General features: G+C 45.4%; 2 protein-coding genes across 4 annotated transcripts in view; both read left to right on the top strand.

Annotated features, from left to right (window-relative positions):
* C2CD2 (C2 calcium dependent domain containing 2) overlaps positions 1-7,996 on the top strand; it is a 67,050-nt gene extending 59,054 nt beyond the window's left edge. The window contains exon 14 of the mRNA XM_019528982.1: positions 4,232-7,996. Within this exon, the coding sequence (XP_019384527.1) occupies positions 4,232-4,458 (227 nt within the window). The 3' untranslated portion in view covers positions 4,459-7,996. The remainder of the gene's footprint in view (positions 1-4,231) is intronic.
* A 10,219-nt stretch (positions 7,997-18,215) lies between these two features.
* Positions 18,216-18,357, top strand: part of PRDM15 (PR/SET domain 15) — a 59,539-nt gene continuing 59,397 nt past the window's right edge. For all 3 annotated transcript variants that reach the window (XM_019528980.1, XM_019528981.1, XM_019528979.1), the window contains exon 1: positions 18,216-18,331. The gene's annotated coding sequence lies outside the window, so the exon portion shown is untranslated. The remainder of the gene's footprint in view (positions 18,332-18,357) is intronic.

The raw sequence follows: 18,357 nt of genomic DNA, 5'->3' as shown, positions 1-18,357 counted from the left end.
GGGGATGCAGGGGGGCAGTCAGGAAGGCCAAGGTGGAGATGGAACTGGGACTAGCTTCCCGGATCAAGGACAACAAGAAGTCCTTTTTTAAATACATAGGGAGCAAAAAGAAAGTACTGGGTAATGTGTGGCCCCTGTAAGACACTCTAGGAAATCTGGTCATCACACCAGACGACAAAGCTAACCTATTTAACAACTTCTTTGCCTCCATTTTCCTGAGCAGGGACCAGATCAGGCCCCCCTCAGACCCTGGGGGAGGTCCACCTAGGCCAAGAGTTAGTAAGGATCTAGTCAGGGAACTCTGGAGGGACTGGATGTATTCAGATCTCCAGATGGACGATCTCCACCCCAGAGTGCTGAGGGAATTAGCTAAGGTCACTGCAGGACCCCTGGCACGGCTTTACGAGCACTAGTAGTGCTCTGGTGTGGTGCCAGAGGACTGGAAGAGGGCCAATGTGGTTCCCATCTTCAAACAAGGGAGAAAGGAGGACCCAGGGAACTATAGGCCAGGTAGTCTTACCTTGATCCTGGGTAAGCTTTTTGAGAGAATTATCCTGGCGCATATCCACGAGGGGCCAGCAGGGGAGATTATGCTTAGGTGCAACTAACACGGGTTCATTAGAGGCAGGTCCTGTCAGACCAACCTGGTAGCCTTCTACAACCAGATCACCAAATCCTTAGATGCAGGGGTAGCAGTAGACATAGTCTTTCTGGACTTTCAGAAGGCCTTCGACACTGTCTCTTGCCCCGTTCTCATTAAGAAACTGGAGGACTGTGGTTTTGACACCTACACAGTCAAATGGGTCGCCAACTGGCTGGAGGACTGCACCAGCAGAGTGGTAGTGAATGGGTCATTTTAGACCTGGAGGGATGTGGGCAGTGGGGTTTCGCAGGGCTTGGTCCTTGGGCCCGCACTGTTCAACATCTTCATCAGTGACTTGGACGAGGGGATAAATAGCATCCTGTTCAAATTCGCAGGTGACACCAAGATGTGGGGGGGATGCGAGCACACTAGAAGGGAGGAATAGGATCCAATCAGACCTAGACAGGTTATAGGGGTGGGCGGACGAGAAAAAGATGGGATTCAACACTGACAAGTGCAAGGCGCTGCACCTGGTGAGGAAGAACAAGCACCATACCTACAGGCTGGGGAACTCCCTTCTCATCAGTGCAGAGACAGAAAAGGATCTTGGTGTTGTCATTGATGCCAAGATGAACGTGAGCTGGCAGTGTGGGGATGCAGTCAGGAAGGCCAACCGCACCTTGGTATGCATCTCAAGCAGGTCCAAGGAGGTGATCCTCCCCCTCTATGCGGCACTGGTCAGGCCGCAGCTGGAGTACTGCATCCAGTTCTGGGCTCCGCACTTCAAGAGGGATGTGGACAACATGGAGAGGGTCCAGAGGAGGGCCACTCGCATGATCAGGGGGCAGCAGGGCAAGCCCTACGAGGACAGGCTACAGGACCCGAACCTGTTCAGCCTCCACAAGAGAAGGCTGAGGGGGGATCTAGTGGCCTGTTACAAACTAGTCAGAGGGGACCAGCAGGCATTGGGGGAGTCACTGTTCCCCTGAGCACTACCAGGGGTGACTAGAAATAACAGTCACAAGCTGGCAGAGGGTAAATTCAGATTAGACATCAGGAGGCGCTACTTCACTGTCAGGGCAGCTAGGATCTGGAATCGACTTCCAAGCGAAGTGGTGCTGGCTCCTACCGGGGTCTTTAAGTCAAGGCTTGACAATCACCTTGCTGGGGTTGTTTGACCCCAGTACTCTTTGCTGCCATGGCAGGGGGTCAGACTTGATGATCTGCTCAGGTCCCTTCCGACCCTACTAACTATGAAAGTATAAACTCCATGCTAGTACTTCACTTCACAGTTTCAATTGTGCTAGTAACGTTCATTTATTGAAGACAGAATTTTAACATTTTTGTTGTTAAACAGCTCCCAGAAACAATCCACACTCTTGTAATGAAAGGCTTACTGATAACCTGTGTTGTGAACAGGAAGTTACTTTGAGGTACTGGTTATATTTGGAATGACTATGTAACAGGTTTGACATAGCTACCAGGGAAAAGTTTCAAACTAATAAGCAACTCAAGCTACCTTATAAAAAATGCAAAAAAAAAAAGGCAGGGGGAAGAGGGAAGATTTACAGGATTGGGACATAAAAACATTACCTGTCACTTCAATAACCTATCTTGACAAAAGTCTGGAGTGGGGTTGGAGTGAGCTACCAAACTCTTAAGGAGTATGTACTGAGCATATACAAACTGAGACACTACTTGCCAACCACAAAACTTTCAGTTTTTGCCAAATTCAGGTGGTTTTTGCAGGGAACTGTAACAGCCATGTCCCTCATTCCACTATGAAATCTGTCCCCTGCCGGATTTCAAGGTCTTACTTTAATGCACGAAGCACTTCAAAGAATTAAGAACTTTAAGAGCAGAGCAGAATGGCTTGGCTCTTTGTTGGGAGAGGGAACCTGAGACGGATCCCAGACATGGAGAAGGGTAAGCCCAGTCTTTTTATTGTGGCAACTGCTGGGCAACATTAGCTGTAGCTGGCTAAGGTGGTAGATACATCTAGAACAGGGTTTGGCAACATACAGACCACAGGTTGGATGCAGCTTGCAGAGCCATTTGACCCTTTTCACAGACATGGGGCTTCAGCAGTCAGATTGTCTCAGTTCAGGTCAGAGGCAAGCTGTGTGCATTGTGGGTGGGCACTAGAACCAAGCTGCCACTACTGCTTTTCCCAGTGGATGCACAGGGAAAGCACCCACTGCTGCCACTTATCCCCAAAGGGGGCATGAGGGGAGTGTCCACAGATGACATGTGTCCATGCAGTGGCAGGGGTAAGCAACTGCTGCCGAGGCCCCCCTTCCGCTGCAGGGAAAAACACTACCAGTGCCAGCTGGTTCCTAGTGCCTGCCGTTCATGTGCAGCCTGCCTCTAACCCAAACTGAGTCATTCTGTCCCGCAGCCTGAAAAGGTAGCCAACCCCTGACATGGAATACATTATTTGACTTGTATATGTATGTTGAACATAGCATTGATCAAAAGGCATTATTTGCAGATGCCATTGTGAGCCTGTATTTGGAATTAAAATGCCCCTTTATTTTGTGCATAACTGGTTATACCCTTAATATTTCAGCCAAAATCAACACGAATATAGCAAACACTTCTTGTGTGTGGTTTGTGGAATAAGTTTCCTTCCTCTGCCCTCCCCCACTGCCCTCTTTCTGAACGTGTTCTCCCGGTCATTGCCTATCTCTTCCTCATCATATGCTGTGCTTCCTGTTGTACTTAGCTGTATTAAAAGACTGAGACCTAAATTAAATGAAAGAACCCATAACTCCTGGGTTGTTGCAGCACACTGTTAATGTTGCACATTCATAAGTGGTGTTTCTGGCCTTGAAAGACCAACTGGTACTAAGCAAGTAAGGAAGAGAATCCTATAAAACTTGCAGATTAGCCGTAAAAAGTGGGTGAATTCAGAAGGTCACAAATAAGAATATTTTTTCCTAAATCCATTTCTTTACAGTAGCTTTTCTTCCTTTTCATTCACCAACCTTCTTTGAGGACCAAGAGCAAACTGGCATCTTCTTTAGTACTCCCAACAATATCAGTGAACCTTTCTTTGCTCTTACAGTAGATTAACTGTTTCTTCTATGACTTTACTGTTTACTATAATTATTATGCAAGTGTATAATAACTGTAATCTCAGTCAGAGTGTTTGTTTGCATGACACATTTGCATGGATTGAGGGGAACCAAATAAGTATATTTCCACTAATTAAGAGGCTAGAACTCCCTAGTGTACATGTTGGGAAGGATGAGATGGGAGAAGGGGGAGAAATACAGTAGCATGCACCTTGTATGGACTGAAAAAGTTTGCATCTAGCTGAGTTTGCCTGTACATTACCTGCATTGGCAAATAGTTAAGTATTGTGGAAAAAATATTTCTAAAATCAAAACCAGATGTAGCATTGATCTCTAACCTGTAGAACTTTTAATATTTTTTACATTAGCTCACACCATTCTTTGTTTCCTAGCTATCTTGCACACCAGATGTGCAAGAGGATGCAGCTTAAATGCAAACACTAAAGATCAGTTTGTGTTTTTAAACTGGAGCTGCACCACTCTATTTAAAAACACAATTGGGCCTTGGTCCAAAACAAAGCTTACCTAAAATCTCCCTGATTTTTTTTTTCCCCGTCATTCACTTACGCAGGTGGAATTCTGAAAAAAAGTGCAAAACTCTTTTTCCGTCGCCGACACCATCAGAAGGATCCAGGAATGAGCCAATCGCACAATGATCTTGTTTACTTGCAGCAGCCAGTGTCTGATGAAACACGAAAGAAGGGAGCAACACTAACACGAATCTTTAACAAGAAAATTCTTTCTAAGAACAAAAGCAAGAGCAAACTGAATGGCACCCAAGTGGAACCATGTGTATAAAACTTTATGCTGTCTTATGATACTTGCACATCAAATGATCAGTTGTTTACGAAACAGTGCTAGAAGATGTAAACACAGGTAATGACATGCATAAAATGATATTTGCTAAAACAGTGGTCCAGAAATAAAAATGACGAAGCTTGGCTTCTTGTTTCCCAAGACACCTCTAATTTTTAACGCCTTGTAGCAAAATGTTTTCCCAGGTAAAAGCAGTACAGATAACTTGTTGTTCACTTTCTGTTCCTGTTTGCTAACATCCATAGGGTTTTGACTTGTGTGGATGGGACAGGAAAGTGGTACAACTGGGAAGGTTGTATTTTTAGGCTAAGCATCTAATTTACATTTAACTTCTAGCTAGACACCAAGAAGTTGTATTGATTAGATGACTGGATCACTATAAAAATGTGACATACCACTGTGGTTAATGCTTCTTTAGTAAACACTGAATAATGGCAGCATAGGCCTCAATTTGAGTGCCTGCTTAGGCTGAAAGTGGAAGGAGAGAAACCCTGATCCAATTTGTATTAATTGGAAACAGGTATGTTTCTGGAAGCAGATATAAAATGCTGGTTAAGACAACCTTCCATAAGAACTGCTAACTCAGTGTAGGTAGAGTGAGGCCTTTGATATTAGCCATAAGTAATTAAATTATGCAAATACTTATTCTGTGCATATATTATGCTAAAAAACTTTTTCTAAGTTTACTTTAAGCCTACTTGTAAACAGGATATTTAAAAACTTGTACTGTTCCTATGTATGTATTTCTCCTGTTATGTGAGAAGCTATATTGCCAATGCAAAAACTTTCTTTGGGGACTCTACTCCCTTATGTAAAGTACTTGTTAGACAAGTATACTAGCAATCATATCAAGAACAGCGCTAGGAGCAATAAATGCTGAATAGAACGTGTTTAACCCATGTACATTTTTAATAGCCCATTTTCTTCACTTGTCAAGTACTAAAGCATAATCTAGGAAACACTTTTGAGGAGGTTTTTTGCTGCCCTTTGTTGTTCTGTGTTATAATTATAGATTTTTGTCTTAAGGCAAGAGGTTTTTTTAATTATATCGTTTCTCTAAAAAAGTCAAAAGGGAAGTTTTAGCATTCACTTAAATTCTTTGAGGGGTACACCTTTTCTCATGTGTGCCTGCATACATTTCTAATGTGACATACATTCCTTATTAAGAGCATAAGACTACAGGCATAGCTGGCCAGTTCTGCACCCTAAGCAGCCATGTGATACCCAGAACAGTACTGCGGTCACAGATTTTTTTGTGTTCCCATTCCCCAGACGCACAGAGGCAACACTGAGGCTGCTTCCCCAGTTGCTTCCCTCTATCCCCTATTTATGCTACTGTATAAGACCAAATCTGACTGTCTTTCTCAGGCAGAACTCCAACTTTTTCAAAATCACTATTGACTAAACTAGTGCAGCTCCATTTGAAAAATTTGGCTATTAAACATATGTGGGTGTGGGTATGTGGGTATATGTGTGTGTCTGCACATGCTCCGAGTAGAAGTGGGGCAGTATGCTGGCGTATGCTTTTATGGGTAAGGACCAAAGTGAAAATGATTGAAAAATTGAATAATCAGGTTTTAGCATTTTTGTGCTAGGCTCTGAATTGCTTAGAAAAGATGTTTTTGAAGGGTATGAAATAAGGGAAATCTTCAGCAAAAGCATAAACTTTTCACAGCATGAACTGGGATGGCTGGGATGATCTAGTTGGGGGATGGTTGTGATTTGAGCAGGGGGTTGGATTAGATGACCTCCTGAGGTCCCTTCCAACCCTAATTTTCTATTATTCTAACTGCCAAAAGCTTTTAGCTGAGCTTATATAGTTCCTAAATGTTTTGTATGCCCAAGTGCTCCCATAGTGCTAAGGAGGTAGACTACCTAATGTGTACTTGTTTCAAATACTTGAAGGCATTTTGTATGTCTTATTTTTGAAGGTAACACTCTTAGTGTTAGCTGCCTTTAAATAATTTTTTTACCTGATGAAACATTTTGATCTGGTTTTACGTATGTTAATTTGGGTTGGGGCTTTTTGCTTAGTTTGGCTTTTCTTTTTTTTTAATTTCCCATTTACATTTATGGGGCCAATCTTCAGTCATTACTCAGGCAAGGCTTCTGTAAGCTTTAATTAGAATTGTGCCCAATGAGATCTGCCAGCACTGACTTTTTAACAACAAAATTTATGTTCATCATCACTCTAGCCAACTCTTGTTAGCCTACAAATTCAAAAACAAGAGTGGCTGAAGTGATTGGGATATAGGGTGACTTCTGTCTGGGTCACCAGGATTTCATATCCAGTCCACGTGAATGAGTGAAAGATGCCACCACCCAGATTTTTTTTGAAATTGGGGGTGGTTGTTGTCTTAGTGGGCAGGGGTCTGCATCAGAGAAGCTACCGCTGCCAGACTTGTTTGACTTGTTAAAGAAGCCAAAGATTGTTGGGGCAGGGATACCAAGATGTTTTCTTACATTTCTACGCAAGTCCTCCCAAACCCTTCTCCCCGCCCCGCTTTGCTCTACCCCTGCTAGGATATGATACAATCTGCAGTAACTATGTAATGGAAGAGAAAACATCTGCCTCTGACGCTGCAAGTTCATTAGCCCTACATTATCTATCCAAAGTTATTTGGCTTTTTAACATAGAATAGCATCTGGGACAGCATCTTGCTGGCAATCTTGTGGCTTTCCCACTCATGCTTTCCTGTGCATTTTTTAAACAATATTTTTCTCTTTATTTATATGTGAAAATTCACAAGGGAAACAGTACTCTGACTACATAAAGTGCTATCAAATGTGTGCAAAGTCAGTAAAACTAGACTCTCCCTTATGTAATTTAAGGTGTCACTTGGAGCGATGTGACTGAGGGGTGGTGATCACATAAACATGACCTTTTTGAGGTTAATTGTGTTTCTCTGTAAAGCTGAACTTTAGGATAAGTGCTTATGTAAACTGCTATGTGCACCATAGTGCTAGGAGAAAATGATTACAGGATGTGCCTGGATCCTGATAATACAGTACAATTTACAGCTGATTGCCCAACACTATAAATTACCATCTAAATATCAGGGTTGTAAATGAAACTGTGAATGGTAATAGAAACCTCGTGTTTACTTTTTGATATTCACACAGACTTCAGTTGAACTATATTCATATGTTTAAGCACCTTGCTGAATCAGCACCTTAATCAGAAGTCAACCCAGATTAAGGTAAAGTAATCTTGTTATTCAATTAAGGGTGAACAATGTTGTTGTGTCCCTTAGGGTGAGCAGGCTGCTGAGCATAATGCAAAAAATCATCAGGAATGTGTGAAACAGGTTATTTTGCCAATCTTGAAACTTAAATAAACCTGTAGAAGAAATGAAAACATTTATTCTTAGCACTCAGCTGTGGTAGCTTTTATTAATTTGTACACTGAAGTAACTTGGTGCAATGAAGATATCTGTACCATACAGATTTATTGGAATATCAAGACAAAGCATGAAAAGAGGAATTTTTAAATAAATAACTACTGCTGTACATTAAACACCAATTGTCTCTGTGTACAGTGCTGTCATGAATGTCCTAACCAGTCTGATCTGCATATCTACATTAACAACAGGGCCTTGTGCTTACATAGCCTCTTCCTGTGATCTGGAGGGAGCACCTGGCACTGGGTGCAGAACAATATGAAGCTGCTTTGATCCAGTGGATGGAAGCAAAACAAGAGAAAAGAAGCACTGTGCTGTAAACTTGGACTCCAACTCAGACAACACACGTATTTGTGAAACTTGTAACAAGCTGTGTCACTCTTGAATTGGGCTTTTCAGCCACAAGCAGATTCATCAGGCACCTGACTGGACCTTTTAACACGTACTCCATGATCCAGAGGATCAATGGTTGCCTATATACCTATTTATGTAGCAGCACATTTCTTCTTCTAGCTGTGCCTGACATTTTGGATGGTTGTTAGGTCCCCTATCCATAGGGTGTCAATATGTCCTGGTTTGCCTGAGACAGTCGTGGATTTCATAGACCCTCCAGTTCTACCGACCAGTGAGTGAAAATTGAAGCAAAAGTCCAGGTTTGGTGCCACCCTGCCTACACCTGTCCATCCCAGCTTCTGAGCAGTGGCTGGTGACAGCAAACTACCTGGGGTGAGGATTGGGCCAGGGGAGGAGTCTAGGGCCAGGGCTCAGGCAGCTGTGTAAGGTGAGCTGATATGGCCACCTGCTGCCAGCAGCCTCATGTCCTGGTACTGGGACCACTGCTGAGGCATGGGCTGAACACAGTGGCCCCGGATGGTTGCCAGAAGTGGGAGGGGAAGCTCTCTGTCCGCAGGGCTTCATGGTGTCCTATCCCACCCTGCCATCAGTGCTTCTGGGAGCTGCAAGGTTGTGCGTGTGTGTGTGTATGCATGTGCAAGGGGAGGGGCATACTTATGCATGTGTGTATGGGGGGGCATGTGTAAGGGGGGTGTGCCTTGATGGGTCCTCATGGTGCCCGGATCACAGCAGTGCCAATCATTGCTGAGGAATGGAGACCCCTGAGCTATAGCTGGTGACAGGGGGAGGAACCCCATACTTAATAACTTGGCTCAGTCCAGCTGTGCGCTCCTGCTGCAGATGTGGCTGGCAGATGCTGGCTCTGGGCTGTGCGTGGGGCAGGGGGAGAGGGGGGAAAGGTTGCAGCGAGTTCATGCTCCCACTTGTGCTGCTGCTTTGGTGCCAGCCCCAGCTCATCCATGGAGAGAGTGGGGTATGTGCGCGCATGTGTGTCCATCTCAGATTTCCTTCAAAATTGTATGTACACCGTACCTATCAAGGAAAGATGCTTTGCTACTCCAAGGAGAAGCACTTAACAATTGTGTTGTTAGGGAACCTATTCAGAAGACTAAATTGAGGGACCAATAAATCTAACAGCTGCTGATCACATGACTTATTCAGATTTGGAAACGTCCAGTTCTTAATGGACAAGACACTGCATCCTAAAAAACAATTCTCAATATGTTAGGGATCAGAAAGGATCATTATTAGACAAATATGTCCAGATGCAGTGGGTTAGAATGAAGTGAAGTGAGCAGCTTACTTGGAGTGTGTTCAAGATGGGAATCTTGGGAAGTGCTCGGGGGGGGGGGTGGTAAAACTTGTTGGAGGATTAGGGCCTCAGTGACTACTTCCAGAAAACCTGCCAGACCCTAGCTAGTTTGAACACAGATTTCACAAATAACTCATATATTCTTCCTCCTCTTCCCTCAAGATAAATGTGTTTCTGAAATCTGCAAAAAAGTTTATATCCTTCCACTGAAAAGGGGAATACACTGACTTGTTGCACCTTACTGCCAAACTGATCTTTTTGTTTATTTTATGTTACTGACACTCCAAACTAGAACTCCCATCAACAGCAAAAAGAAACAAAACAAGTAAATTGCCTCCTTTCTATTTTTCTCCTCTCACCTTCAATCCCTTTATTATGCCCCAGTGCTTCTATTACTGGATACTAGCAAGAGTTCCATGACTAAAAATCATTAATGCACACCAGAAATTAATTTGGCTGCAATCATTGCCACCGCTGACCTCTTACTAAGTTTAGCAGGAGTTTTTTTTATAATTATCTTCTGCACCCTAAGAAGACTATTCTAATGTGACCTGTTGCTTTGATATACCAAATATTGCTTATTGTTTAATATTTATTACAGTATAGCACAGGGATGCCAAACAAGATCACAGTTCCTTTGTGAGGCACACTGAATATGCACATACAAAGCTTGTGGATTTTGCAGTCAAAACTCATACTGTGAATGTGATGCATATATAGGTATATGTGAAAATAGCTTGTAAAAGGCAATTGTATACAAAATGAAAGACTAAATAATTTTTACTCCTTACTGAAAAAGGAAGTAAGCTATATGTCGTCAGATCCTTTCAAAGGGATGAAGATGGCTAAATATTCTGGTCAAAACTTTTAAGTATTCTTATTCAAAATTTTCAGGGTATTTGTAAAACTGAACAAATGTATATAAAATGCAAAACCTCTAAAAGTTTTTTTTTAAAAAACATGATATTTCCACAAAACAAAAATAACAATTTATTTTGAAAAGTTTAATAGAATACACAATTTCCTGTTTCTTTTTCTCTCATGCACCAGCTGCTGGTGCATCTCCAATGTTAAAGCAAAACACAAATATTTAATCTACTGTGGAGTTAGATCAGGGGTGGGCAATTATTTTGGCTGGAGGGCCCCTTAATGAGTTTTGGTGAGCTGTCAAGGGCTGCAACAGTAGCCCTGCCCCTTGGCAGTTACCCCGGCCCCTGGTTGCCATCTTGGGACTTGAAGTCCCACCCCCTAACCACTGATCTTTGCCACCAGAAGTCCCTCCCCTTGCCCCCAGAAGTATTCTTGGGGAGGGAAGGGGTGGAAATTGCCATCTTGGTACCAAAAAAACCTCCAAATCATACACTGAAAGTCAAGCATCTACTATGTAGTCTCCTGTGCTGTTCACCTGTGCATCGAGTTTGTGTGGTGTTTTCTGGCTTTGCCATCACTTTGAGGAAGAAACAGGCTTGTTAATGGGTTGTACCTTGGTTTGTGTCCTGGGGGGTCTCACTTGCCATGTCTTTGCTGGAAAATTATTTCAATGGGGAGGAAGATGGTCTGTCTCATCCCTCCTAGTACCTTCCTTCAGTTGTCCTGGTTGTCCTTCCTGCTTGGGGCTCCTCCTCCCCTACACCCCGCCTAGCGCCAACCAAAGCTGTCATTCTCTGGGCCACTAGAGTTGGTACCTTGTGCACTTTGGGTGTCTTGGCCCTTTAAATCTATGATGGTGGGACCGGAACGTTGTTCGACCTGAGTATTCTCTACCGCACCTTGCCTAATTCATGCAGATCCCAGGCTGTCCTGTCCCCAGGTGTCCCACTCTCAATTCAGGCTTTATACTTGTCGTGGGTCAGTTGTTTATCGGTCCTTGCCCTGTTTGGTCCTGCTGGGATCCAGTCTGTGCTGTAGATATCTGATATCCACGGAGTCTCCTCAGGTAAGTTATGGGGCTGTCTCTGGCTCTGACTATTTAAGAAAGCCCCTTCCTGGGGCAGCCACCACATCCCTGCACTGGGACTGTGTTCTGGATCTGACCCCTATGGGCTGGTCGGGGACCTTACTTCCAGTCCCCCTTGCTGAGTTCTCGCCGGGCTTTTTATCCTGGCTTCAGGGGTCCAGGCAGCAAATTGGTCCCAGCTACAAAGTGTGCCCACATCGACATGGGAGCCTGTCCCAGCTCCTCCTGGCTCAGCAGTTTTTTCCTTTTTTTCTTCACCACAGTATTCCCATCCACTGCAATTTCATTTTTGCTGAGCTTCAGTTCCAGCACAGCATCCTGGTGGCTCCGCTCCTTGTCCAGCTGAGCTAAGTCTTTCCCACGTGCTATAATATATTTTAATTTTATTTCAAAAATATTTTTGTCCTGATTTATGTGTGTTTGCATAGCATATATAGAGGTGATTGCATAGTAGTTCAAAAATAAAGTCTTACTCTTGTATATTGTGTAGGAGGTGTGTGTCGGAGAGTATGGTTGGGGAGTGGGTATGTGTGTATGTTGGTAAGACTCTGTATGCCTGAAGAAGGGTGTTTGTACCCAAAAATGTACAAAGAACATTTTTTCCAATTAGTTGGTCTAATAAAAGATACCACATCTACCCAAAGAACCTTGTCTGCCTGTGAATGATGGGGTTAGATCAAAAGGTTAGATCTGGGACCTGAATCCCAGAAGCTGCACTGAAATCATGACATAATAGGGGATATAAAATAAGGAAATTATCCCTTCATTAGAGACAGATGAACTTGATGTACTTCTCAGTGTTGAGATCTGGTGGAAATCTGATCAGATGAGAGAAAATTTACTTTTCCACCTTTTGTAAATGTCTTGGATTTCTAAAGATTGAAAATGCTATGGAAGTGTAAAGTGTGACATGGGTAAGTTATATAATAGTAATGGCCATACCTATTTTTGTGATGTCATTTTAATTATGGTCCATTTCTTAATACAAACATCAACTTGCTACATCTTCAAAAGCAGATTCCACAATCGCTCTTCTGCTTATGGATTGTAACAATACAGCATTCTTCCCACCCTCTGCCCTCCAGGTTTTTTATGTTTTGTTTTTGTTTTAAAAAAAACATTACATTCTTGGATTAGGACAGAACAATTTAGAAGAAAATCTAGATGCTTCATTATCACTAGAGGGGAATTCTGTAAAATCAATACTTCACAACATTTTTCCCCTGAGCTATGTTCTGTGAAAGCAATTTGTAATGCTTTCTCTTGTGTGTGATGATTTCAAACAGGGATCAAACACATTCTGACCTGTTGCTGTCTTTCTGAGTTCTTTGCCACTGAAAAATTGCTAAAAATAAATGAAAGCTAAGAGGGGGCATTTTAAAATGAAGTGGTACTGAATTCAGAAAAGTTACGGAGGGGTGCCTTGAGCCTAAAAAATGTTGAAAACCACAGGGCTAACCAAAGCAAATCCTCTGTGTCTCCCATACACTTTGAAACCTCTGCTAGTGATTCCTCTAGACAGGTTCTGATAGTGTGTAGCAGAAGGAACGGAGTGAATAGCAGCTAGTTGCGCTGCCGTTGAACAATGCCTTTTTCAGCAGAGTCGAGGCACACACATCTTCTATCCTGCAGAACAGTAAGCACAAAAGTAAATGTTAACTGAATTATGACTAGGACACAGTATTTTTAATTGGGTTCAGAAACATTTAATCACCCAGTCCATAAATGAGTGGTTTATTTCTGTCTGGGTGCTGTAACTTCAAATGATTTTTGAAGTATTTGGGAGGTGAGGCAGAGGAGGCAGGACCTAATTTAAAGTATTTTTACAAAATGTGTATAGACCTGGAAAAGATCTGGTGACATAGCTATCAGAAGGTGAAAGACTAGGAGTTGATAAAATGTGGATTGTGTGTGTTGCTGGGCACTAAGGTGCCTGCTCCTTTAAGAGCAGAAACTACCTAGGGAGAGGGCCCTAAGAGGCAAACCTGCCCCACAGATGCAGGTTACTATGGCAGCAGGCTAACAAGGGAATTAGCCTGCACCTGCACCTGGTCAGCTGACCAGAAGAAGGCAGGGCCCTGGACATATATAAACCCCCAGGGCTGACACCAGGAGGGGTTAGTTCTCTGGCAGCAGCCAGGGGAAGGAGCCTCCAGGAAGGAATCACCAGAGATGCTGTGGCTGCTTGATATGCGGCACTTAAGGCAAATGGGGCTCCAGGAGCTTACCGGGTACCCTGGCCTGCAAGGCATTTAGTGGGGGTAGACTATTTAAAGGGACAGCGCACACCCTGAACTGCTTATATTACGTTATAGCCCTGGGGCTCATATTTTAGTTGCTGTTTATAGACCAGTACATCGGGCTGAGGCTATTGGGGAAGGAGGAGGTCTCGTGGGTCAGGGTGGGCACTACAATGTGGGGAAACCAGTGCCGGGGGCATGGAGAGCCCAGCGATGACCAGAGGCCAAGCTAACTAAGGCGTCAGAGGGACCATGTGTGAATACCATCTGCAAGCCTTGGGGTGTGGTAAAGGGGTGGCTTTGTAGGTACGCATCTAGCCCATAAGGCTCAGGGTGCCCCATGAGGCAACCATTTTGTGCAGGACCCAAAAGCCCTCTTCCCCCCCCCCCATGAACCCCACAGGATTCAGTGGTGTCCATCAGGACTGTGTCCAAACAGTCTCGAGGGCGGCCTCCCTATTCATAATAATTATCAACGAGATGTGGCAGGTGAGAAAGAGGGTGCTCCCAGTCTTCCTGTAGAAAACTTGCACCAATGTACCTCCACACCCCAAGGTGACAACTGTTTTGTGTGTGAATCTTTCCTTCTTCAGGCTGCCTGGCTGTCAGCAAGGAGCACATTAAGTCTTGCATCTCTTGATGCCTGTGCTTGAGACAAAAAAGGCCTACAGCAGTAAGGACCAGCAATTACTTCTAGTCAGCCCTTACAGCCTGAGCTTGAAGCACACAATGGGATTTTTTTTGTCAGGGTGGTGGCTGTACAGGCTAGGCCAGTCAACCCACAGGGTTGAGAGGGGCTGGAGCTTAATCAGCTTTGGGTGGTTTCCTAATGGAAACAGCCACTGGCACATCCCTGACACCAGGATGTTATCTGCCAGATTTTAATCCCCGCTCAAAGCACAGTGTCTTAATCATGCAGTTGTAAGGAGTGTTTTCAACCTGGGCAACACAGTGCATTTTCTTCAGCTTCACTCCTAAAGCAGCTGGAGCATTGTTATGGTTGACACTCAAAACAGTTCAGCAGGAAGCAGATACCAATGTAGAACCATCGATGCTGGATGATTTAGGTTTGATAACATTTAAAAGAACCTGAAACCAGAAAGCCTGACTGTTAAATGTGGGCAACCTTAAGTACAGGTGGCACTACCAGCCCTGCCACAAACAGAATTTGTGGAGATGATTGAGTTGCCTAGACTCCATTCACTAAACCATTCTGGTTCACCTGGTGAGGCACAGAAGCCATGCCACCCCTCAGCAAACATGTTTTCTCAGCATCGCAGGAGGGCGTGAACAACGCATGCCGCCGGAGGCTGCGGGGGGCGGGGAGGGCATGGAGACTGCCCGCAGGCGGCGATGATAAGCAGGGAGCTCCTGCAAGCAGCTGTGGAGGTATTGGCGGTGGTGGTTGGGGGGCTGTGTGCATCAACCAGTGATTGGTGACCACCTGCAGATGCCACCAGCAGTGTCAACGGCAGCCAGCAGTGACCGGCGACTGCCCGTAGATGTCGCCAGCAGTGTCAGTGCCAGTTCTTTCAGGGAGTGCACTGCCAATCTAAGGAGGTGCACATGCACCTCCTACGCATTGCCAATACAGAAGGGGCACGAGCCAGAGTAACTCACTTGCTCAGCCAGGCACACTGCTGGGGTAGTTCCTGCCCCCACAAGTAACAGTGCTGTGGGAGCAGGCCACTGCAGCCCATTGTGGCATTCCTGCTCACCTCCCTGGATTTCATTGTCACTGGCAAGTGTATAGAGCAATGATTCTCAGTTAAGCTGCCACAGCACCCCAGGGTGCCTTGAGACCCTTTTCAGGGTGCTATGGGGTGCCACCCGATGTCAGTACAAATGTGATTCACAAGATAAACCCAAAGGATTCCAAAAGGAATCCAGAGTGTTAAAGACAGTTTGCTCTACTGGGGTCTTTGAGTTTTTTGCTCTTGCACTTTTCTGTAGTCAGGAAACAAGTGAAAACTACAAGCTGGCATTGTCCAAGGGGGTCTTGAGTCTGAAAGGGTTAAGAACCTAAGAAGTGCCATACTAGCTATACTGGCACTTCTTAAGACTAATGGTCCATCTAGCCCAGGATCCTGTCTCTGACAGTGATAGAAGGGGATGCTATACAGGGAGAGTGCTGAGCCAGGTTTCCCTACAACAGGGGTAGGCAACCCCAGGCCCATGTGCCAGAATGTGGCACAGAAAGGCATTTTGCTTGGCACGTGGGCCTTGGGGCAGGCGGCAGGGAAGGGGCTGGGGCTCTACTGCCACAACAAGAATCGAGCCACTTGCAGCTCCCCCAGTGTCCACTCCTGACATGCCAACATCTTGTAAGTCAAGGTTGTGAGTATTTTGGCACTCTGCCCAAAAATGTTGCCGACCCCTGCCCTAGAGTGATCTATGCCTTATTCAATACCCTTTCTGCTATTGGAAGGAAATATCTCCAACCATTCTGTTCAGTAGCCATTAATAGAACTATCTATTATCCATGAATTTATCCGGTCCGTTGTTTACCCTGGCTATACCATCTGCCTCTGCCACCTCCTGTGGCAATTAATCCCACAAATTAACTATGCATTCAGTAAAAAAAAGTCGCCTCTCATCAAGAAATAGCTTTTTGTCCTCTACCACACCATTGACCACATCACCAGAATCAGCCAGAACTACCCTCTGGCAAAAAGAATGGGAGAAATTAGGCAACAAAACTGTTGAAGAGAGCTGGTGAGGAATTACCCCCAGTGATGAGTTAGCATCTGGCTCCAACTACAAATGGCATACATGGCAAAGCCTGAACAGACTGAGAATGGGTCTTGGAAGATGCATCTTTCTCATTAAAGCATGTGGTCTCCACACAACTGACCAATGTGTTTGTCAGGAGAAGCACACCATGGTTTATATCCCGAGATGCCCTATGGCACCACAACGCACCCCACAAGATCTGGCAACACCAACACCAGAAGCAATGGCCTGTGCAGAATATTGGGAGCAGGTCATATAGAAAGGTTGGACTGGAGACATGACAAAGAAGGCACATTCTCATTGTGTGTCACTGGTACTTTGGCTTTTCAGAAACCTCCTGGCTGTGTGCCTGACCAGGAAGGAGGCTGTGGCTGGGAGGGTCTCCAGGGACTCTGTAAGGAGTTGGGATTGAGAGTGAAGCAGGGCAAGCAAAGCAGCCCTACAGCCCCTGGGGACCATCCTGGCCAGAGCCTCCTTCCTGGTCAGGCACATGGCCAGCTTGGCCAGGGCCAGGGCTAGGAGGAGGTTGCCCAGGAGTTCCTGAGACTTGGTAGGGTTGTGAACTGGGAATGCATAAATAAAATGGTGCAGACCGGGTTCGAACTACACTTTGATTCTTGGGGTGGGGAAGGCTGCAAAAAAATTGGGCTGCTCTAATAAAACTGGAGATCCCCCCTTAGATTATGATTTTTGAAACTTACAGGGGGGGCTCTCATCTCTTATGGGGGTGGCTCCCTGAGCTCCCCTGTAATTTGGACCCTGGGTGCAGGTAGCAGGGCAGCCAAAACCTCAATAAGAGGCTTGGGAGGAGGTGCAGGGGCTGTAGCCTGGTGTGCTCCAGGCAGGTGTGTGCCATAGTCTCCTCCTGCCCACAACTTGGGTTGTCAATTTAGGTTGAATCTATTCCTGGAGGTTTCCAAAAAGCCAGTAAATCACAACGCGAACATGCCTCTGTGCTTGCATATACAGGTTTCCCTCGCCAACCATGGTTTTGCCAAGTGCGGTTTTGAGTATCTATGCTTAATATTCTACATAAGTGACATGTAGGGGGGGCTCATGCCCCTCCAAGGTTGGCCACTGCTGAAGCTGCTGCTGGCTTCTGCGGGTGGTTACCACTTGCACCCCCCCCCCTTGCCACCAATGCGGCTGGCAGCGTCTGTAGGCAGTCCCCGCTCGCCGCCATGGTGCCCCCCAGTCATGGGAGGCACCAGTCGTTCGTGATAGTGTATATACCATTTTGGCTATAGGGCAGCCATCATAGAAGACAGTATCTTAAGGAGAAAAATAGAGGACATAAAGGTATGGGGTTTTGTATCAACAGAGGAGAGAGGACAGGGTAGCAGAAAACGTGAATGTCCTCTTCGATGGCCACCCTTTTTGCTTACCACGGAATACAGTTTTGAGTAACCACAGTTACTGCCATTTTTCCCATAAGCCTTTTGTCTTTCCAACCAGTGGTCGGTGAGGGAAATGTGTATCAGTTACAGATTATGGTGCGCAGACTGCACACTGGGAAGGCAAATAAAAGCGCCTGTTTCATTTTAAAAACCTGCTGGACTGCTGTACAAACAGGGATTCAACACCTCATCTTTATTTTAATGAACGCCCTATCCTTGATGTCCCGGGTGACTCCCAGCAGTCGCCTCCTGGAGACGCCAGGACAACCCTGGCGGGCCGGCAACTCAACCCGCAAAAGGAACACCCCTCGCCCCCCCAGCTGTAGTCCCCGCCCCCAAGGCAGACTACGATTCCCAGGCTGCCCCGCGCGCCGGGCCAAGCTTCCGCTGGCGCGCGGCTTCCGGAGCGGATCGGAACCCGGAGTCCGGATTCCAGCCGGGGCCGAACATTCCAACGGCAGGTAAGGCCAATAAGCGGCCCCCCCGC

The sequence above is a fragment of the Crocodylus porosus genome, unplaced genomic scaffold (genome assembly GCF_001723895.1).
Source record: "Crocodylus porosus isolate Cpor-Errol unplaced genomic scaffold, CroPor_comp1, whole genome shotgun sequence".
Lineage (NCBI taxonomy): Eukaryota > Metazoa > Chordata > Crocodylia > Crocodylidae > Crocodylus > Crocodylus porosus.
The sequence above is the reverse complement of the archived record's forward strand: the minus strand, read 5'-3'. Positions and strand labels throughout refer to the sequence as shown.